This window comes from Enoplosus armatus, chromosome 13, assembly GCF_043641665.1.
Source record: "Enoplosus armatus isolate fEnoArm2 chromosome 13, fEnoArm2.hap1, whole genome shotgun sequence".
NCBI classification, from domain to species: domain Eukaryota; kingdom Metazoa; phylum Chordata; class Actinopteri; order Centrarchiformes; family Enoplosidae; genus Enoplosus; species Enoplosus armatus.
The window spans coordinates 3182658-3206357 of NC_092192.1; the positions used below are offsets into that span (position 1 = coordinate 3182658).

The 23700-nt window shown below is 43.2% G+C and overlaps 1 protein-coding gene across 1 annotated transcript; it reads right to left on the reverse strand.

The window, feature by feature from the left end:
• Positions 1-6967: 6967 nt before the first annotated feature.
• pou4f4 (POU class 4 homeobox 4) lies at positions 6968-9335 on the reverse strand. Its single transcript, XM_070917711.1, has 2 exons — positions 9216-9335; positions 6968-7900 (listed from the first exon to the last, which is right to left on the reverse strand). Exons 1-2 carry the CDS (start codon positions 9333-9335, stop codon positions 6968-6970), a joined length of 1053 nt encoding a protein of 350 aa, XP_070773812.1.
• Between the last annotated feature and the right edge of the window lie 14365 nt (positions 9336-23700).

The following is a 23700-nucleotide window of genomic DNA, read 5'->3' on the forward strand; positions in this document are numbered from 1 at the left end:
CCCCAACGACCACGGTAACTCAAAGACCAAGACACAAATAATTAATATAACAGATTCAAACAAATCACACAAACTGTGATGGTAATTGTTTAAGTGCGGTGGACTGCAAATGAAATGAACTTGCGTGGGTTGTAAAACTAATGGGGCGAGTGTGAGAGTGTGAATGTGCCATCACTGTCCAAAATGGATGAAACTTTCACCTGCACTGATATTTAGAAACCATCTGTTACCATTTGCTGCCACTTGGGGCTGTAAAAGTGCATCAGCTACAGCTTCAACATATCAGGATGTGTTGATCGTAGTTCCTGTACCAGTGGCAGTGATACCTGACTGCGGTCCTACAATTAAAGCTATTTACAGCGGGTGAATTGGGTCATTACATTGTGTGTAAGGACTGGAGCAAGAGCAAGACTATTGGTTGTTACTCCTGCACTCTTTGGTGGAGATTTGTTATCAGCTACACATCGGACACAGATCACTTGCCATTTAGCTTCATACGTGTTGCAAATTCTATTATTTGAATTATCATATGACTGCAAATCATCTGCTTTTATTGCTACCAGAACATGGCCACGGCATACGCGTTGTATTTGAGCCTGGTTTCAGAGCTCTCTTACCTGTTACAGACATTTTATATTTTGCAGTTTAAAGTTGCTCTTGTGAATAGCAGCTTTTACAGAAGGTCGGCTTTACCAGGGTTGGTGAGGTCATGTAACTGCTACAGTCCAAACAAATATGGCTACATGGAGTAAATCAACACAGCTATCGAGATCATTGTAAACTTCCTTCGAGTTTGGAAAATCACCTGCCCCCTGTGATACCTCAGGAGTGGGTCAGTGCTTCTTATTTTTGCCTTGCTCACGTAAAAGAAAACATGTGAGCAGCCGTGGGTTGAGGGCTCCACCGCTTGGATTGCAGTCAAATAGTAAATACTTCAATGGATGCCTGACATGTTTCAAATTGCATTTTAGTTCGATCGACACGGTAAACCCCTCGCTACCTGCTCCTCTCCAACATAGCTCCTGCGTTGATGGAGAATCTTTGCAGTCAAACACTTGTTTATGTTTTCCTGGCAAGCGGATTCCCGTGGTCACGTGGAAAATGACTGTTGTCTCAGTTGCAGTTATAGCAGATCAGAGCGGATGGCTGTATATCACTTGTCATACCAAGTGTCAGACCACAGGTATCACCCCGTCTCCTACAGTGAGTCTAACCCTCTGGATGTAGGCTAATGGTCCCTGACCTTTCTCCCAAGTGTGGAGGTCTGGCTAGCCAACAGCTAGCTGTGGCGTCTTTCAACCATGACTGCGATCTTTCTGTAACCATGTAGGTTTAGTTGCCGAAACCAAACCTTGACTGTAGAGGTGGTAGATCAGATGATAGTCATATGCGACATTATTTAATTGACTTAACACTGACTGGTTAAGGCAAAATCCACATCCCTACTCAGCAAAAAATGTCTTAAAGGAAGGCAGACTGGGTGACGGCCATCAGGCTGCAAATCACTGGAGACACTTGACTGACTCTGGTGCATCAGCCCTCTGCTGGTTGGAGCCGTTGGAAAGCTGCAGTCTGACTCTCTTGTTTGGATCCGTCACAGGAAAACACAGCGGAGGAAAATGAGGCCTCCCGTTTCTTAATTATTTAAATCAAACAATTAACTACGGCTGTCCTGGGAAAAGCTCTTTTATCCGCTCATCCACAACAACAACAACAACAACAACAGCAGCAGCAGCAGCCACTATCCTGGGTGGAGTCTGGAGGAGGACAGATCACATGGAAAAACAGCCATTTTTTGTGGCTTTTAATTATTAAACCAACTATTTTAGACTGTACAGGTGCTCTGCAGCGTGCAGGGGGGGGGGGGGGGGGGGGGGGGGGGGGGGGGTAAAAAAGCACCACAGATTTCTTGTAAATCACAGCATCCTGTTTTAGTGCATTTTCTGTCGGAGGTTCATCCAGAGAAACTAACAGCTATGTAAAGGATGCGTTGAATAAACCTGAACGCACTATATATATTTAAACTTTACCCCCCCCTTGAATATAAAACCACCATCATTTGCTTGACAATAAACAGCTTCTCCGCTCAGTGTATTTTACAAGCATTTTGCATCAGTTAGTGGTGACGTCCTGAAGGCCGACCAAAAGGAAAGGCTGCTGTTATATATGAATATTTTAGCGTTACTATGGATGATAAAATACAATGAAGTCACGTCAAACAATAAATAACTTCTACCTCCATATATTTAGGAATATTATAGCAATATTGTAGCTTGTCCTTATTTTTTGTTCTGTATAATTTGCACCCGTCACTTTGTCTCAGGAAAGCTTGATACACTGTTCACATTGATTACACGGTCAATTATATATAATTTATAGGCTTCAACTGGAGGGCCGCTTGATGATTAAACTTTGATGAAGCCATGTACTACATTCTTTGTTATAGACCAACATGCCAGCCACTGTCTGGTAGGCAAAAAAAAAATATCTGTAAATATTGACAAATGCACAATACAGAAGTGGATTTTTCTCCTCCTCTGAACTTAAAATCAATAAGCTGGTGAGACACATTAGACATTCGGCAAGATTCAAAATGTAGGATTAAATATATCAAATTTGATATTTTAAATTGGAATTGGATAAATATTTTAACACTTTTAAGAATACATATCAAAGTTCATATTTTGTAGAATATGGTGCAGAGCACAACTTATTTAGAACAAACGTTTTCACCAGCAACTTATATCATTTTTATTCTCATTCATTTTTATTTGTAAAAAAAAAAAATCCAGCCTGTTGTCATTGTTTTCTCTTCTGGGTGAGTTTATTTGTTTGTTAGTTTCTTCTTTATTTGCTGTCATATTAAGTCATCTCTGTATTTGTTGGACAGCCTGTGACAGACTCCCGGTCCTTTACTGTTATTGTTTTATTTATTTGTTGTCTTTTGCAGAAAGATGAGAGTCCCCTCTGAGAAGCTTTTTCCCGTCAATATAAATGACCTATAAGTTGGCCTATACCGTCTAATGCACATGCAGATTTGGCTTCTCGTTATAGAGGTTGTTGGAAGATATCATCTATATTAAATGTGCATGCAAGTGTTTCCTTGCAGAATTATTATCCAAAGCACCAGAACCCTTACACCTTCAGGAGGAGCCTGAAAACAAAAGTCAAGTGATAAACTGACATTCAGCTGTTCCTCACTTTGCTGGTGACCCACTGGATCCTCCACCAGCCCCACGCCGGGACGCGTCGCTTTAAAGGCCTGTATTGAGTTGCTCCGAGGGGATCGGGGCCCGAGCTGCTGTTGTACGACAGAGAAAAGCAGCTTCTTAACAAACATGTGCAAAAATCAATAGTATCATAACAGCCGATATTTATTATTCATTAATAACGAGTTCATGGGCTGAAACCAGCTGCTGAAGCAGAGGAGCGAGAAAGAGAGAAATACTAATAAAATACACCGATACTGCAGAAGTACTTCAAATATATAAACACAGACAGGTGGAGAATTTAACCTCAAGACTAAACTGAAACCTTCACATTTGATTATAACTGTTGTCTGTTTGGAGATGAATAAGATGCCATATTGTGATTGCATTAATCACTTCTGCCTGAACACTTAAGACTCCTGCACGTGTACATGTGCTTTTATTTTGTATGTTGATGGTTTGGGTGGAATATGTCCACTTTACTTTTATTCCAGCTATTTCTTCTCTTGTATAATGAGGATATTTTTTTACTTTGTAAAAAATGAGGAAGACATCTTTGAGTATCTTGTATTATGATTATTATTATTATTATTAACAGATGTGTTTAAAGATCTGTTGGAGAGGAATAACATGGTTTCATGACCACAAGTGGACTGCACATACATCCATTCAAGAAGAGTATTTTCCCGCCACAATACACTGCTTTGAAATGTAAAATGAGGTTATTTGTTGTTGTGCTCTTGATCTTCTGCCTGCAGGAGAGATGAGCTTTGGCTGTGTGCGTGCATCATGTCACCGGGCTGAATATTAGGCTGATAGTTAATGAAAGGAATGAATCTGACACTTTTAATTTGGAGCCAGGATGTTGTCATGTTCACACAGCTGGATTCACGTGTTGTGTGTCACGGTGCTTTACCTCCGGTCATCAGGTCGAGTTCAGGAAGGTTCCCTTCATGTTTGAGGGGTTCAGAGACGGAGGGAGGGCAGCAAACATCGCAGGGCCGCAACACGTTGAGGTCATGTCTTCTGAGTCTGATGAGAGTTTCTATTCTCAAATATAAAACAAGCGCTTTATAAGCTGAGTCGTTTTAGACTCAGTGCATTTAAATGTTACTACTTTCAGGCCAATGAACATCAACATTTCCCTCGTGTCGAGACGAATTTCGACCTTCATGTTCATGTAGAAAGTGTAACTTAACAGTTAACTGAATAGATCATTGAGTTAATGTGGGGGTCTCTCGGGGGCCATGACCTCAGTAAATCTACCATCTACATGTGTTTGTTCTTCTGGGAAAAATAATATATATAGGACAATATCTTTCTTTGGTTTAAATTGCCAAAGCTGAACCACGAGGGGCAGAAGATGTGAGGGGAGTCCACCTCACAGTAGTTTACAGATATCTGGAGTAGTTTATTTCTTTTTGTTTCTAATAAGTTGTGTAACTTTGAACAGCAGCGGCCCTCTGAGCTTTCCACGAGGCCTGCCTGCGTATCCCTCCACGTGACAGAGCCGCGTGGTCTTCAGACCCAGCGAAGTTGATCAATATTAGAGTCGCTGAAGTATCAGATCCTATTCATCACCGCTGGGAAGCAGCTTTCAGACGGACCTCCTTCACCTCCAGGCTTCTCCTGTTTCCGAGCGGCAGCTGCCCTCCTGTCTGCACAGACACGCAGTCAGTGTCCAGGAGACAGAGACGCTGCTGCTGCGGCTCTGAGCGCATTCACACCTCCATCATCAACACAGGCCTCGCCTGCGCTCTGATGCCATAAATAATGATAGTTTTATGGGGCTAAATGCTGCCATGTTAGATTCAAATGGGGAAAATCAGATTTTTCACATTTCTGAAACCGCAAAAGAACCTTTTCGTTTAATTCGATGTTTTATTTTCCAAAGAAAGGCCGTCAGAGGATGAAGTAAAACGTGCACGGTTTATTTCAGCTTCTGTCGCTTACACAGACACATTTAAAGCACACTGTCACAAATGAAATATGTATTTTTTTTTCCTCCAAAATAAATTAAGTTCAAATAAATAAGGGCAACATAAAGAAAACGAAACATAACTTAACGTCTGTAAGTGTTAAGTGTTGGAAAGAAAATGATGTATAAATAAGGCCGACTATTTCCCTTCATCAGAATATCTACAAAGTGCGCTCCAGAAAGGTGTCAGTCATAATAATAATAACAATAATAATAATAATAATAATAATAATAACAAAATGATTCATTTCCATGAAGACACAAAGGGGGGAGATCAACAACTTGAATAAATGAATAATAATAATATTTTGATTGTCAAAGCATCATTGCAGTGAACTTGAACATACAACAGGTTTACACATCAGTGAGTCTTCTAGGCCTAATTCACCATGAAACCGGTGGAAGAGGAACACAAAGGAGAACAAACACACATTCAAAAACAAACCAAAACATCATCCTACTCGTCTTTGTTTTTTTTTTTCCTTTTTCTTTTTTTAGCGTGTGTTTTTTTTTTTTTTTTAAATCACCATGAACGTGCCAACACTTGCGTAATGAGGTAGCCACACAGCTATACCGTGTGAATGTGTGTATTCGTGCGTGTGTTTGTGTGTGTGTGTGTGTTTCTTCTTATTGCAATGCGTTCACTTTGGGGAGGGGAAGGGGGGGTTATTTTCTTTTCTTTTTTTTTCATTTTTTTTTTTTTTGGATCCATAAACGCACAGAAAACCCCCCCCTGCCCCCCCACCAGTAAACCATGCAGAGGGTTACAGTAGTTATTGTGCCTCATAAATCTGTCCCGCAAAATTGATCGACTTCCCCACAGAAACAAACACCTGGAGAAAAGAATTCAACACGTTTCAATGAGCTTTTCCACACACGGAGGTGCAACAACATATTCACAAATATGTACAATGATAAATATAAAAAAGCTATTCCGACTAAGGAGGATCATATCGATTATTCCTCGATTCCCGCCATTATTATGCCTAAATTTCTTTGTACAATAATTGCCATAAGAATGAATGGGACGGAGCGTTTGTTCCCCCTCTTTTTTGCGCCACGATGGCGATCTGCTTCTCCCACATAAAGATTTAAGAGTCTCGAGTTTTTTGGACAGGGTCTCAGTCTGTCTCCCAGTCCCGGTGCTCCGTCTCCACTGTCAGAGTAAAAAAAAACAAATAAATAAGGTACACCGTTGAATCCAGTTGTTTTTGAGGCTGAACCTTTCCAGAAACCTTTAAAAAACAGTTCCTGGTTATACTGAGTGGAGAATAGTCGCCAGGTGTCCCGCATCCAAACCTCTGAAACACAGCTGAGAGACTCCAGAGGCGGGTTTTCTTTGCATATGCTTCAAAAGCAAGAAGTTGCTGCCTGTGTTGAATACTTTCTGTCAGATCGTTTCCACAACTGGGATTCAGGCACTCGGCTGTGAATGCTGCTCCTTCACGAGGCGGATCTTAACAAGACATTTAGTCCATTATTCTTTCTTCATTAAATACCGAATTCAGCCGGTGAGGCGATGCAGCGTCTCGTTTCAGGACTTCATGAGAGCAAAAGTCACCGAGTGGGAAACTTTTACCTTGAGACTCGATAAGAGATTAAATGACTTGTTAAAATGGATTTAATTTTTGAAGTGTGAGTCAAACAGGTCCAGCCGCCCCCGCCTCCGCCCCCCAGGACCAAAAGGCACAACGGTGTACCTTGTTTTTCTGACAGTGTGCAGCAGCAGCTTGTCTCTGATTTGTCTTTTTGTAAACGCGGCAGAGACCCGCAGGTTTTCTTAGTGCGTCGCAGAAAACTTCATTCGTTTCTGCTTTTGCCTCTGATTGCAAAACCAAACCCGGACCACGTTCTTTTTCAGGTCCAGTTTCTCGGCGATTGCGGCGATCTTCTCCGACGATGGCCTCGGCTGCACGGCGAAATAAGCCTCCAGGGAGCGCTTCTCCGGGGCGGCGATAGACGTTCGTTTCCTCTTTTTGTCCCCCCCGTTGAAGATCTCCGGCTTGGCCATCTTCTCCCTCTGCGCCCGCTCCGCCTCCTCCAACCAGGCCTCCAGGATCGGCTTAAGGGCCACCATGTTGTTGTGCGACAGCGTGAGGGACTCGAACCTGCAGATGGTACTCTGGCTCAGACACCCGACTCCGGGAATCTTAAGGTTGGCCAGGGCCGAGCCCACGTCCGCCTGGGTCACCCCGAGTTTGATCCGCCTTTGTTTGAACCTCTCGGCGAACGACTCCAGCTCCCGGGGATCGGGCTCCGAGTCTAAGCCGCCGGTCCCCAGGGAGCCGTGCGACCCCAGCCCGTGCGGGTGCATGTTCATGGACTGTTGATGGTGGTGGTGCTGCATGTGGTTGATGGCCGACATGTGGGCGGCGTGGGCGGTGTGCGAGGCCGAGGAGCAGACGTCCGAGCCGGGCATGCCTCCCAGGGAGATACCCGGTGTGAGGTGGTCCAGCAGGTCACCCTCCAGGCCCTGCGCCGGCTGGTGGTGCCCCGGGTGGTGGTGATGGTGGGAGGTGAGCACCGACGGGTGGTGCAGGTGCGCGGAGGAGGAGGTCGGGGTGCAGGTCATGCTGGTCATGGTGGTCATGGTGTGGTAGGTCGCGTCTGGTTTGAACGGGTGGCTCTTCTGGGCCACAATGTCCACAGCGGCCAGAGCCTCGGCTCTCTGCAGCAAAGTCTCGTCGAAGCCCGCGAAGATGTTGCCCTGAAGCTGCGGGAGGAGCAGAGTCAGGCCGGTTAGAGGAGGAAATCTCACAGAAAGCTTCTTCCTGACTTCAACTATTTCATTTTTTCCACACGCTCGAGCTTCCTATCACACGGATCATCTCGAGGGAGGATTATTTAAATTTCCCTATAAAGACATGTTTATATATCGTGTTCAGATCTGTGGAATCTAATACAACCAACCAACATTTCATTTCAGTTCATTTCACTTTAATTTAAAATGAAGCAGTAAAGGTTTAAAAAGGAAGAAGATAACTCATCATCACTCAGTGAAGTTACTGATATTTTTACACCTTAAATATATTTTACAGCATTTGTGAAAGTTTCACGTTTAATTTGACTTTTCTTTCTGCGGTGGACCACCGGTCACACTTTTAAAACTGGAATATTAAGCAGCGTAATAAGACATTTTCCAGGATGTAGACGGTTCCACAGCCTCAATGCAAAGGCAACAATTAAAATAAATGTCCATGCAACTTTCACTTAATTTCGTTTCTTACTTGTCCAATAATGTAATCGACATGCAGCTTGGACACCACTGGATCTGCCCAGCGCCGGAGTGCGTGAGCGCGGATGGATATTCATTTAAAATTAATATTTACGATCTCCTGAATAATTTCTGCGGACAATGAAATGAGACGAATGTGAGTTTGAATATGAATGGGACAATATGAGATAACACGCGCTTAGAGGACCCACGCCGCTTCCTCCTTCATCTTTTATCTTCCTCCACTTTCAGCAGCATCACTCGCTCTCCCCTGAATGCAGGATTTGGCTTCTCAGAGACGCATTTGTGCGTATTTGCGCACCGACTTTCTGCTCTAAGTAACCAGATTGCCCTCTTTGTGCTGCTGGTGCTACCTGGCCATCCTGGCAGGTCCACATCTCGTTTGTCTCACACATTTTGTTAACTTCTATATTTAATTTATCTGTGTTATTTCTTTACTGTTGCACTTATTTCATTCCCCCCGCTGTGTCCAAACAGGTCGCCTTTCTTGCTCTGTTTTTTTTTTCTTCTGGTGCTTAAATGGGGAGATTTTGACTTAAGTAACCAACATATATCAGATTCTCGAAACATACTGAAACACATTAGGGAAGAATTTAGGGCCAGTGATTCTGTTCGCTGTAGTTTAAACTCCACATCTAATCATTCTGTGTAAGTTAGCAGACAAAAAAAAGTACATTCCTGCCGGCAATGTGTAAATTCACTATTTCCCGAGACATTTTGGAAGTTGATGGTTTCGAAGTTTTTTGCAAACGACAGGAGCTGCAGGAAGTGAGCAGTGAAATGTTGGACTCACCGACGGAGTGGGCAGACAGGCCCTGCGGATGGCCTCCGAGCTGGAGTGCAGAGGAGTGTATTTGGGCTCGTGCAGGATGGGGTGCATGCCGAAAGGCTGCTTGCTGTTCATCGACATCATGATTGCAGAAGTGAGGGAGGGTCGTTGTCCGTCGTCCTCGTTGGGTTCAGTTTTTGTGATTTTGTAAAAAAAAAAAGAAACGTGGGAGGAAAACCTTCTGCGCGCAGAATGTAAAGTAGCTCGTGACGGGGGTCGCAGGTGCAGTTCGCTTTAAAAACAGAACCAGAGAAGGAGAGGTAACTCCTGGGCTCCTGCGGGTCTCCTGTCTCCTCTTCGCCTGTAAATGAGTTCTATAATAAAGATGCTCCTCGCCTCCAGCTCCTATATCGGACCACTGCCGCGCAGGCTCCTCCTCATTGGTGGCTCCTCACTCCCTCCCTCTGGACGCCTCCGCCAATCACGTGGAGATCCCCGACTGTAGCCACGCCTCCAAGCGTGCCTGGCTCGCCGTGGAAGAGAAACGAGGAAGGATGCGGCGTGATTGGCACTGTTAAAAAATATTCGTTGAAATAACTGAAAATCAACACCTGCAAGAAGAATTCGGCTCCTGTTAAAGAAAACCGACTGAGAGGCAAAGAAGTGGGAACAAACTGAAAACAGAAAGTTACAAAGGTCAGACATAAGGCTTTCACTGCTTAATGACGTCAGGATTAAAGAACTAATAAACTGGGCCTCGAGGACTGAAAGTGGTGAAACTAAACGTCAACGAGGGAAAAGGTGAGTGTGGCCTTCAAACGCTCAAAGAAGATGAATTATTTAACGGCGTGTTTAAATGTCTGTTTGAGATCCTGGAGCCTCTGGCAGCATCAGACGCCGAAATATCCGAAACATCCTTTTTAGAGTGTTGCAGAGATCCTTCAAACAGCGGGCAGGTGATCAGCTGCTGTCCGCTCACACATCACACCGCATCATCTGAGGGCTGTTCATCTTTAAAACTGTTCATTCTCCCGCCTGCAGACAGAAAACACAGCTGACTGGACAGAAAAGCAAAGAATCTGTTGGGTGATAAAACTTCAGGTGACCGCCTCGCTGCTTCTCTGTGATGAGGCCCTGAAATCCCTCCGCTCTGCCCGGATTAACGACGCAACAAATACAAATAGGTTTGATTGTGAGCCTGTTCACACACACACACACACACACATACACACACACACACACACACACAGATATTTTCAGCTCCAATTATTAATTGATGGCAGGAATTCCTCCGCCTGAACCCCATTCACTTTCTTGGCAATTAATACATTAATTAATCATGCTTCATTTACTTTGTGGCTGTAGTGCCCCCCCCAACACACACACACACACACACACACACACACACGCACAGGCTACGCGCGCACACACTTCCCTCAATTAAAGAATAAACAGGCCTGAACGGGAACTAAAGAGCGCAAACAGCAGACGATGAAATATTTACAGATGAACCGCGCGGGGTCAGCGGGGCGACAGCTTGTCAATCAAAAAGGGGATTTCCGGCGGGCAGACACGCGCGCGATAAGACGGAATAATTACCCCAAGAAAGGCTCACCCCGAGGGGGAGGGGTCAAAGGGGGGGCGGAGAGGTTGATGGGGTGCGGGTCTCCAGGTAATCCCCCTTTTTGTATGAATATGTTGCTACATCTGCAACAACAACAATAATAATAATAACAATAATAATAATAATAATAATAATAATAATAATAATAGAGCTTCTCTTTTATTAAAACTCTTTACAAAATATGGACAAACTGAACACAAACAAAAAGCGGATTTTACTGGATTTCGTTTATTTTAAGAGGTGTAATATGAGGAGTATGAGAGAACTCCAAACTACATAAAGTTCAATCCACTTCATTATGATCAGTTTAATAATAATGCAGGTGTGTGTGTGTGTGTGTGTGTGTGTGTGTGTGTGTGTGTGTGTGACTGTGTGACCCTGCAAATGAAATCAGCAGGGTCAACTAAATAGTACAACATTACTGTTAATAAAACAGTGTTTTATAAAGAGAAGAGGAGTAAAAGTGACAAATTATAGGGCGAGATATGAAAGAAGGATAAAGCTGCAGGTGTCTCAATATCCTGTGTTGATGCTTACATACGTTTGTAAGTAGCTCATTAAATTAATTAAATATTATTCTCTGAAAAGGTTTATTTTCAACTTTCATTTTCAGCCTAAATTAGACACACAACATATTAGATGAATGATCATCTAATACCATTTTCTATTGAGGGGTTTACTCCATTTAAAAGGATCAAATCAACATGATAATTAAACATTAGAATTCAAACTCAGGTGCTTATTTCTCTGTTTCGTGTCTTTCCAGAGAGAAAAGCTGAAGCTGTGCATCAGGCTGGACTGTGCTGGGTCTGGGTCTGGGTCTGGCCCTGCTGTAACTCTGCCTCTCTTGGTCTGATGTCCTGGCTGAAACTCCAGCTCTGACTCACCGGCTTGCCTACAAAAAGAGCAGCAGTGTCGGTGACGGTCAGCAGGAAACCTGAGCGAGGCCCATTGTCCTGCTGTAGCCGCGGCCCTCCAGAGGGTCCCCAGCACCCGCTCATCAAATATACATCACCAGCCTCCACTGGGACGCCGGCAGACAGGACGCTCCGCTGGGAAGGCGACACCGGACGGACAAAATGCAGGGAGTCCAGCTGGGGTGGGAGGGAGGAGAGGGAGAGGAGGAAGGGAGGGAGGAAGAGTTCTAGCAAAAGAGAAGGTAAAGAAGAAGAAGTTCAAACTTCAAGGTCACCACTTATTTCAAGAGAAAGTCATCTGACCGACAGTTTATTAAAATTGGACTGGCACTGGTTTTACTGTGCAGCCATGTAGTCATTATTTATTTCCTGTTTAATATAAAAAGGACGACACAAAAACAAACATGATTCAGACAATAACAGAAACTCTGAAATCCTGAGAACCTCATACAGACGGGTGTTAAATTAAAGGAAAAACCAACATCAAATGTGTTCCTCCACGAGCCTCCACAGCAGCAATAGTCAATCAAGATTAAACACACATTTGAACAACTTTGTCAGATAATCTGCAAAAGAAAATGCAAATGTATGTAGGTTTCAATCCACTACTCTTACGCAAATATTAGGAGTTGAGCCAATGAAGATAAACAGCTGGAGGCACTAATTCTCCAGGCGGATGCACTGAACGATTGCAGAAGAAGAAGACGTAACGAGGTGACGTAATTAAAAGAGCAGAACTCAAACAATGGAAAACCGTGTGGAAGACATGATGGAAACATGGCGTTTATGTTCATTTCATGTATTCGTTTGTTATTCCCCTCAGCGGCCCACACATGGTGCACGTCATGTTTTATTTTTATCAATATACCAGCTTTTCTACCCCTCCCAAGTGTAAAAACGTTTTTTTTTTAGATATTTCAACTTTTTTGGAATTTCTGGCGTTTCCACTCCGATGTTTTTATGCACAAACAGGAGGTTGTAAATAGACTTGATGCTCTTTAGAAGTTTCTGAAGCTCTACAGAAGGACGAACACCATTCTTCCAAGAGTGGTGTTTTAAAGATGCTGGTGGAGAGCGCCGTTCAACATGTCGCTTCAATAGGTGTTCAGTTTGGTTGAGATCTGGTGACTGTGACGGTTAAGTGTCCAGGCCTGTCCTGGTTCCCACAGATCTAATGCAGATGTCTTATTAGAACTGGCCAGCAGGGCAGTCTTTGTGACTTACACTCTGCATGGAGCACGATGGGATGTTAACTGCTTTAATTGTATCAGGCATTGAACCTTCAGGGAAACAGTCTCATCTCATTTATGTAGATCCGTCCTTTAATTTGTCACCTGTCTGTATATTTGCTGCCACAACTGAAGTCTAACTTGTCTGTTAGTTGTTCTTAAATGTACACCCACTCCACGAGGGGCGGTTGTAGTTTTACAATGTGTGTGTGTATGAACAATGTATGTGCATGTGTGTGTACATGTGCAGCTATGCGTGGGTGGCTGTGTGTTTAGAGTGCAAGATGGAGTCTGAGGGATCAAACGTCCAGCAAAGCTTTCAGTGAGCAGAACATGGCCGCCACACTGCGTAACTCTGCCACATTTAGCAAATGGACACTGAAGTGCAGCCTTCCGCCGACATCCACTACGGTCTGGACGCACACCTCTTCACGTCGTTCCCTCCTCCTGCCCTCGCCTCCTCCTCTCCTTCCCTTTCTTCTCCCTTCACTCTTGTCCTCCTTTCCTCTCCCTCTCTGCTTCTTCCAGCTCTGAATTATTGATAGTGAGTAAAATCTGACGTTGTAAACTTTGCGACCATTCACCAAATCGGCCTCCGCTTCTCACCGAGGGGGCCCGCCGAAGGGTAGGCAGTGTCTAACCACACACTTTTAATGTAATTGCCTGTAGAGTTCCTTGTAAATATTTCATTGTGTGCCAGTACAAATTAAAGACACGAGGCTGGAAGAAAAGGTTAGTTGGTTCGCTCAGGGAGAGATCCTCAGCACTGTACCTGCGCCTGCAGGTTTGGAAAAGGGTTTCGCCTCCTGTCTCTCTGCTTATGAGGAAACCAACCGAGAGGCTGCGGTAGACTATCCTTCTGCTTGACTTAGCTTTGAGAGATGAGAATATAGACACCGCAGTCATCCATGTGTCACCAGTACATCATCACGCTGTGTTAAATGATGGTAGATGACTTGTATGACCTACAAAAGTGAATTAAAAAAAAATCTTAAATTACACGCAGATGTGTTTAAAACAATGAGTCTCCTGTGTCCGGTGCATGTTGTGCTTCGTGCTGCTTTGCTTAACCTTCTACTGGTGACCATGTGATGTTTAACCACATTTGATTAGCGTGAAATCCTAAAAGGTCTTGGCACTTTGCAGACAACTGGCTGTCTAGTTAACCAACCTGGAAAGGCCGTGACTGCTTCTTGATTCACCTCACAAACTCTCCACAGTCTTGATGATGTGATGAACATTTCAAACTCTAAGAAGGTTGCTAAAAGCTAACATAACTAGTTACCACTATGCATAGATTCAAGACTAGCTACTTAGCTGACAAACCTTAGAAACACCCATCAAATCATCATTGGAGAATCTTTCCATCTCATCCCACCTCCTCATTGACTGCAGTCTGTGCTGAATGTTGTCTTTTTGTAAACTTTTGTAGAAATAAGCTGTCTGGAGATCTGTCATTCTAAAGTGCTCCTGTTTTCTTTGTAAGTTACAATGTATTTGTACATTTTCTACCTAAAGTTTATGAAGAAGTCTTCGAGCAGCTTACAGGTGTCGATTCAGGTTCTGTGGAGAGGCGGCTGGGTGAGAAAGAAAGTAGTAAAATATGCATGAAGGTGGTACTGTAAGCCTGGTGACCAGGACGGGGTGTTACAGTATCAGTGCTGCTTTAGCAGAGCGGCCATGTTGTAAAATGGCAGGGGAGCACTGGAGGGTTTTTCGAGGCCGAGTCTCAGTAGAGTATGAGTGTGTTTCAGCCATTAAGTCACAAGTCTTTCTCTCTGAGAGGAGAGAGTCTGTTATTATGTTTAGACTTCCCTTGTTATCTAAATTTCATATTGTACACAAAAGACTGATCATAATGTTTTTGATGGACTGTCAATGACGAGATATTGTGTACAAATTTACAGTTTGGACCGTTACCTGGACACCAATTGATAATAATTTGGTCTCTGCTGACATTTGAAGCAGCATCCCTAGATAATAAACGCATTTGATATAATACATGTGTGTTCTGTGGTGAGTGGGAGTCGTATGTAAATAATGAGGTGCCGATTTGTCCAATATGAATGTAAGTCATAGGATAAGGAGAGGACGACTTGGCTCTCGTTTGCTATTGAACAAGCTGGGATCCTCAGGTGCTCCAGGTTACACTGTAGCGTGAGCAGAGAGACGGGTGAATGACAGGATGACACAGCAGGGGCTCATTACAGTTGCCAAACCATTTAACCATTGTTTATCTGGAATACCCACAATCTTTCTTCAACCTTCACACACACCGTGGTTGCCGTGTGCAGATATTGTAGAAAGCGAGAATTTGAAAAATGTAATGTAATTCAGGCCTTTGCAGAATCACCCAGTTCGTGTCTGACGATAGGGTTGTGCAACCACGACCAAAACCCTCCTAAACCATAATCCTATTTCTAACACCTCAAGTAAAATTTGTAGTAATTTAGTACAGATTATTCAGGCATAGGTGACTCTCATCTGCGTGACTTTTAGTTTTTGTTTAGTTTTTATGCTGTAAACCCCTCCAGTATCTCCCAGTTTGGATTGTTGTCTTTCAGTTATTTGAGGTTGGGATGCGGGTTTCCATTATTCCACATTTCACCTCAGCTTCATCCTTATTTTCCCTGTTTTAGTTCAGGTGTCTTCAAACGGTCTGGCCAGGCTCTGTTCTCCATCCTGTGGCTGACGAGGTTGTTACTGCCGTCTAACTGTTTATGATTTGTGGCATTTTTGGCTGTCAGGTTGTTGGCATCTTAACTTGTGACTGCTCTCACCTCCCGTACCACTGGGTTTTGTTCCTGTGCTTGTGTATTTGTTCATCATCACAGCCGATGACTTTCTTATTCTGCTCTTTTCAGTCTAACCACTGCATTTTTCATGGTTACACCTTTTATTATCTCCACCTCTTCATGTGTGTCTCCCTCTTCTTCTAATGTTGTCGGTCCACATGGCCTGCTGATGAGGAAGAAGAGCAGAAGAAGAGAAAAGGGAGAGAAAAACAGCGAGGAAGAAGCAAGGATAGGGTCTGACAGAATGAAAGAAAGACGGACAGTAAATGAGACGGAGAAAGAGAGAAGACATATTTTGGATCAATAGATTAACTGAGTGCTCATGTATTATGCATCTGAGCCCTGCAGCACTTGCACATAAAGGGAATGTTGGGCAGGATTGGCGTGTAAAAGCTTTATAACCGCGGGCCTGTTTACTCTGAGTGTACAAGGGGACCGCTGTCATGCCGAACCGAACCGAGCTGAACCGAGATGAGACAGAGTCTGTCTGGAAACGATCCCAAGCCTGCCGCCCAGCAACATGCAGCCAGGTTCAACGTCAACCCAACAAGCACTATGCAAAAGTACATATCAAATTTAAATTAAATATATATATAATCAAAATGCAGCTCGAGACAGCTACTGTACAGATGTCTCAACTCAAAAGAGAGCAGCCATTCCTTTATTTTCTTCAAGTGAAATGATGTTAAAACACAGGGCGCTGGAGCATGCATAAAACTGTCCATAAATGATTTCCTTATGTGTTTTTTAAGCTGAACATTTAAAGTCAAAGCCACACAGAAAATGACTAAAGACCAACTGAACAGCATGATTAGTTCCACCTGGACCGGGCGTGATTGATTTCTTCTCTCTTCTTGTGAGAACACATGAGAGGACTTTTAAACTGACTGTAAAAGACCCTCTCAGTGTAAAGAATCACATTATGTTCAGGTTGTAAAAGCTTAAACTTAAACACATCAGTTTCAACAGAAGACACATAACGTTAAGAAAATAAGATGCTCTCAAAATGCTGTTTCTCTGCAATTTGCAAATTATACCTCCTACGTGTTGATGAAGGTCAGAACCAATAATCCTCTGATTCTGGGAAGACCAAGTTCTGTAATGAGAGGAGCAAAAGGATAAAATAAGTGCTGCTAAGCTATTATTAAAGATTAAAGAGACTTTATTCACCTGTGGTCCAGCGAGCCAGAGTGAACTTTGACCTTTCTAATGGAACATCAGGGGTCTTCACGTCACCCTGCTGGTTCCTCTCCTTTCTCCGGCGCTCAGCGTTTCTCGACAGCGACGTCCCGGCGCTCCGCGGAGGGCCAGGCATCAAACAGCTCAGCCCTCTGAGCGTTTCCCCAGAGAGCCGCCGCCGCGCTAATTTCCATACAAACAAAATCCTCAGCTCTTCTCTCCTCTGTACTACAAGAATAGAGAGCAGTCGAACAAAGGGAAAACAAGTAAACAAACAAAATGATGTAGGAACGTGTCGCTGGGATGAGGGGGAAATAAGGATTAGAGGAGTGCATGTATGTAAATGAAAATTAATCTTTACTTCTGTCTCTGGTGTTATGGACTGGAGGGAGCAGCAGGAAAAGAGACTGTGATACTCAGAAGAATCAGAGGAAATGTGTCAAAGCTATTTGAAGAAGCTGCGTGGAAGCTTTGTTTCAGCTCTGCTCCCAGACGGAGCCGGGACACGATGGCAAGTGAATAACCTTCAAATAAACGACGAGGCTGCAGAGGCTGAAAAGAATGACGGCCAGGTGGACAGAGAGTATGGCTCACGCTCCAAAAATGCAGGATCCTACATTTCCCATAATGCAATTCAGTAGTATATTTTCATTAAATCCTCCCTGCCTAATGAGTGGCCACATCTTTCAAACTCCACACTCTCACTTTGCAGGTTATAATTTTAAATGTATTAAAATCCCAAGCCGAGATTCCCCTCATGACATCATAGAGATTACCCTGATGACATCACAAGCTTTTTTTTTTTATTTACTCAGACCTAATGTATATATATATATATATATATATATATATATATATATATATATATATATATATATATATATATATATATATATATATATGTAAATGTATGTGTTATGGAAGTAGACGAGAGAATGTAAGCATAGCTGGGTGGCATGGCCCTGAAAATACAGTCACAGTAAATGTAGTATTTTGTAGGGTAATTGCATTTATGTTACATGTACATCAATTTCTCTTCTAACAGAACAGGCCTGGCTCACATCTAGACATCACTGAATCTTACAATTAAAATTACACAGTTGACACTGATTATAATCCGTACTGATGTCCTCGTCTTACTTCTGCAGTAATGCTGTAACTTATTGCAACTAGCCGGCGAGTGTTAACGGGCAGTTGTGTCTGCGTGTCAGATGGTTCTTCAGGCCGAACAGGAGAGCTTGTAACAGTCACTGGACGGTTTTGTTCCCTGTGAATATTTTCAAACTTGAAAATGCTAAATGCTGACGTTAGCGTTCAGCACCCAGAGTCTGTGTATAACTACGTGTCAGAGATCTTGAAATATAACTTGAAGCTGGGTTCAGCAGCCTGAAATTTCCAAATGTTTGGCCTCATTAAAACTCTGGGAATTGAAACCTGACATTGTTAGTGTCCTGCTCATTCAGCAACACAGAACCACATATAAATGAATGAATGAATGAATGAATGAATGAATATACTGTATGTGTGTGTGTTGTAAGAGGGTGTATTCACGTATACCACAGGGCTCCAGCTGGTGCGGGACGGAGGGACGGGGGGGGGGGTCTTTGTGTCCCATGTACTCCCCCCATCCCTTGTCTTCACCCCCTATCCCCATACACGCACACATCAACACTGCCTCACCTCCCCCTTCCCCTTGACTCCCCCGTCTCCCACTAACAGGATTAGAGGACGGAAGGTGCTCGCTCGGCAGACCTCAGGACGTATATGTGTGGAGGTGGTCCGTGTGTGTGTGTGTGTGTGTGTGTGTGTGTGTGACTGGGGCTTAGTGGGTAAAATGCCCTGTCTCATGTACGTAGCTCTGATGGATCCCAAAAGCTTTGAGACGGTGGCCCCAAGGGACAAGAGACCCAACTGGGCCTGTGAGTCTGTCTATGTGACCATGTGTCCAAGCATGTGTATGTTGAATAAACAGTATATTAAAGATAACAATGATTGTTCACTAGGAGCTCCACACTTGGTATACAGGATGTAAATCTTGAATCTCAAACATTTCCAGGCCCCCAAAAAACTTACAAAAGGAGCACATGACGAGAAAAGATGACATTTATAAATATTAAGAAATTGAATTAAACCCATAACTGAGCTGCGACAAATCTCTTGTAATAGTAAGCAATTGTAAGGGATGGTATGTAGTCAAAATATTATAATTAATTATAACTGGAGATGGAGCATTTCCTTTCACACTGCCTGAAGTGTCTTTCTATCATAATTCTGTCATAAAATTTAGTACAAAAAACCCACAAGTGTCACTAGTTTTCTCTACGTTGTAAATTTATAGTATACAGGAGATATATGTTTGTTTTATGTATGTGTCATCTCCAGTCTTGTTACCATGACTGATGTGACTCTAACACTGAGATTCTGAGTCAGTCTCTTCTTCAGCAAGGTGCAGTACATAACCTCCAGGTTCCCACTATCCAGCAACCGCCTCATACATGTTAAACCTGAGGAAAATTCAACCTCCCCTCCCCTTTGTCCCCTCAGCCGGAGCAGCTGTCCCGGTCGTCCCATCTGAAGAGTGACTCGTGCTTTTTATGCCATCAGAGGCAAAAAGGTGTGGTTGAATGCATGTGGTCGAGGTATAACTCCCTGGTTTTCATGGGTCTGTGTGTCGTATGTATGACATTTAACTTCCAGTGAGTCACATATTGTCACAAGCAGCATGTTTCAAAACCTGGACCAGGACGGGACGAGGAGATCAGGGTGACAGGGGCCGTGAAATCCACATGTGGTGTTTTTTTTGTGTGAGTAAATGTGCTGGACACACACACACACACACACTGTTTGTATTAGGTCCCCTGTTACAACCAATGCTTAGATAGTGACAGATAATGGATCATTTAAGTGCTCTGCACACATGCTAAATATCAACGCTCCAGAAAAGCAGCCAATGAATCGCGTTCGTTGCCTGGATTGACACATGCCATCTGTTGCACCTTGCTTCAGTCTGGTTTGTGTCGTAACAAATGACGCACCACGTTGTGTGTTGCCCTTAACTTGTGACAATATTATGATATTGTAAGAATATCTGAACACTTAAAATAGCGTTCACCATTAACTATAATATAATTTCAGTGATCTGTTTCTGCATACATTTGAGAACAGCTGGATTATCATCTGTATCATCATGCAACAGATGTTTCCACAGAAACAGAGTAACAATGTCCGACCTGTACCTCGTGTGTAGCTGCAGCACGGGTCCACCTCTTGCCTCTGGGCCCTGGTTTCAGGAGAGGCCTACCTGCCAGCGCAGGGTGCATCAGGAGAGCCGGCGCTCTCATTACAGCTACAATGAAATAATTATGAATGGTGCGCCGAGACCTCATCACAGGAATATCTATTGTATTATTTATTCAGCCAGTCCCCTGGTTCAGGGGGAGAGAACACATATAAACTTCCAGCCTCGCTCCTCTCCTCCTCACTCAAGCTCCTGTTTGCTGCTCAAAGCAGAGGTGCTCGCTCGCTCTCATTCTTTCTCTTTTTTTTTCTCACTGTTTTTCTTTGTTGTTTTTTCTTCCGAGATGCGGCACAGGGAGCATCCACCGGGGCCCTGAGGCCTTAACACAGTCCGGGCTACCAGCTGCGGACGCTCTACACTTGCCCTCATCTTTATTTTTTTATTTGCTCTCTTGTTTTTCTATGTTTGTTTGCTTTTTCGGTTTTCTTATTTCTTTTCATACAACTGGCGGACTACAAACAAGAACTAACTGGGATTTGTGGGATTCCAGTTTTCATAGTCTTTTGCCAAGAAGAGGTGAATATATATACATATATATATATATGTATATATATATATATATATATTATTTTCTAATGGCTGCTGATCAACATCCCTCCATCAACTTTGCACTGAAGAAGACAAAGAGATCTGCTTGTATGGTGAAAGGAAGCAGGATAACGTTGCATGATGGCCAGACAGACTCATGAAGACAAACTTTGTTATGCAGAGCACGGAGGGTCATGGAGGACGATGCTGCAGCAGCAGCAGCATGCGTGCTGCACAATAGGCCTCATTCAGAGGCAGCGCTGGATGTGTAGGTGGTGCAAGAGATGATGGACAACAAAGACGGATAAAGAGAGAGGGAGAGAGGGAGAGCAGTGGAGTGGCTGGGATGACAGCTGCATCATAGGGATCAGGAGGGAGGCATCGCCTGGGGCACAACAGGTGAGTGATGCTGCTGCCCGGCTGACCGTCCGGCTGGTTGACTGGAAGCACTGAGCGATGGCTAATTGTTACTGATTGGCTGGCTTGGCTGATGTGCTGGTCGAATGAATCCCTTACAAATAAGAAGGTGACACAAAATGAAAACCAGTGACAGTGTTTGGGAAAGGAAAGCAGGTAACATGAGTCTGTGTCCAGGTCACATTAAACATTACAGAACTTATGAAACTTGTGAAATTAAACTATGAAAGTACAGAAGAAAATCAGAAGCTTAGTGCACTTACAGCACATAGAAATGTGCTTTGTTTATCATAACAGCTGTCTATCAGTGATGTTATTAAAATTCACCAAGACTTCAGATTACTGGACATTTGGTGTCTTTGGTTTCTCACCGACAACAAGATGAGAGCGAAAGTGTTAGCGTGAAGCTAACAATCTATCGTGTTAGCAATCTAAGTCTGATTTATTCCTTCAGTGTCTGTTTGAATTACTGGTTGACCGTCAGTCTCTGACCTGGTGGCTGATTGGAGGACTCCTGTCTCTGCACGGCCTCCTCCAGTGTCACGTTCAAACAGATCTTATTTCAGCTTGTCAGAAACACAAGCGTTGGAAGTTTGACCGGTTTTGACGTCATTGATTAAACCACTTATTCTACACAGAAGACTAAATGTGCTTATCGGTTCAAATTATGGCTGTTTTATCTTTTAAGTTAAGACAATGCAGCACTAGTGCAACACATTCATGTGCACACACAGATTTTGATACATGCATAAAATATAATTATGGAACATTGGCTGATCTTTAGGATAGAGTCTTCATACACACAGCGAGACTGAATAAAACCATAGATATCAAGGCAGAAGCAGAATCTGCAAACATGTTTATAATCTATAATAATGGGAGCAGGAGGGTTTCTACAAGTCAGACTTTAAATTGAGCAGTAAGCAGACTCCAGACTCCACTGACAAAAAGAAAAGATACTCTCCTTTTAATGTCTTTACTCTGGCTGCCAGTTTGTTTCAGGATTGATTTGCTCGTGACTTTTAAAGCGCTTCATGGCCTGCTCCCAGATTATATCTCTTGAGTTTCTTTCCCCTTATCAACCTGCTGAGGTCTGCGGTCCACCTGGCTGCTCCAGGTTTGGGGTTTGGGGACGGTTTAATTATTGTTGCTGTTTAGATATTGTTTGTAGATATATAAATGTTTTCTTGGTTTTTCCTTATTATTATTTAGTACGTTTTATGTTTTTTTTAAGTGCTCATAAATAAAGCTTATATAGATAAATAATTTGTATTATTATTACTGTTATTATTATTATACTGCTTTTGCCTTTTGCAAGTTACATTTTTGGGGGGTATTATGTGATACAAACCAAATCATGGTCATGCTCGCATTTGACTTATTTTACAGCAAATTTAAGAAACAGTAGAAGTGAAAACTTCAGTAACAGGTGGAACTTCTCCCGTCAGAAGACTCCTGAGACAAATGAAATTGTCACCTCGGTCAGCTGGTTGTTGGAGCTCTGCAGAGGCCTCACTGCTACATTTGTCTTTTATTTATTTCACTCTTGCCGGCTGATGCTTCCTCCGCCAGTTAGAAAGCAGCGCTGCTTGTTGTTCTCTGCTGGGACAGTTTGGGTGCTGCTTGGGACGCAATGAGCGCGCTCCATCAATAATGCAGAATGTTTCCGTGGTAACTGCCTGGGAACCGCGGGGAGCAGCGCCTTGCATCCTGTGTGGGAGAAGGAGAGGGAATGAATGAGAGAGAAGAAAGAGAAAGAGGGTGAGAAAGATGAGAAGAAGAGGTTTAGGACGAGAAAGAAACAGATTAAGGCAGGAGGAGGAGTGAGAAGGATGCAACATAAGAAAGAGGAAGTAAAAAAAGATGAGGGAAGAGACAGAGAGGAGAGATGGGAGGGGTGGACTCCCGTGGGTACTCGTCTTTCTGACATCTGTGTGTGTGTGTGTGTCCTATAGGCCACCTGTATATCAAACAGTGAGCATTGAATCTCCTCATTATCTATTATATTGTCTATCTGTTATATTAATAAATGGGCCTGATACATTGATAGTGTGTGTTTGTGTTTCCATCTGTTTTCCACAGTATTCACTATTGTGCACCTGCAGACATAGTGGCCGTGTGTGTGTGTGTTTATTGTATCTCAGTTTTTTTGTGATGATCAAATGTCCTCACAGGATGTGAGATTCAACACTTCATCGCTATTTCAATGCCAGTTGAAAGGAATTAGATTTGGTGAGCTCACATTAAAGCTGGAGGACTTTTAAATCTAAAATGTCAGAGTGTCAGTAAACGCATCCACAGGTAAAGTTTTTAAAACAGTCCCTGCATGCAACAGAAAAATATTACAACTTTGACAAAATTTAAAGGCGAGGGATTGTTCAGTGCGAAGGATTACTACTTCAAGCAAGTTTAAATACTGCAAATTGTGGAGAACTCTGTGAAATGTGTCGTTCCAAAGTGAGATCTGGTGAAGGTGGCCAAGCAACCAGCGGAGACTCTACAGATAAACCAAAAATAGTGTT

Excerpts from the sequence above, each read along its gene's own strand:
- pou4f4 (XM_070917711.1), bottom strand. The coding sequence starts at position 9,335 with ATGATGTCGATGAACAGCAAGCAGCCTTTCGGCATGCACCCCATCCTG. Across the intron at positions 7,901-9,215 it reads CCTGTCTGCCCACTCCGTCG|CTTCAGGGCAACATCTTCGC; the intron begins GTGAGTCCAACA and ends CTCCTCCCGCAG.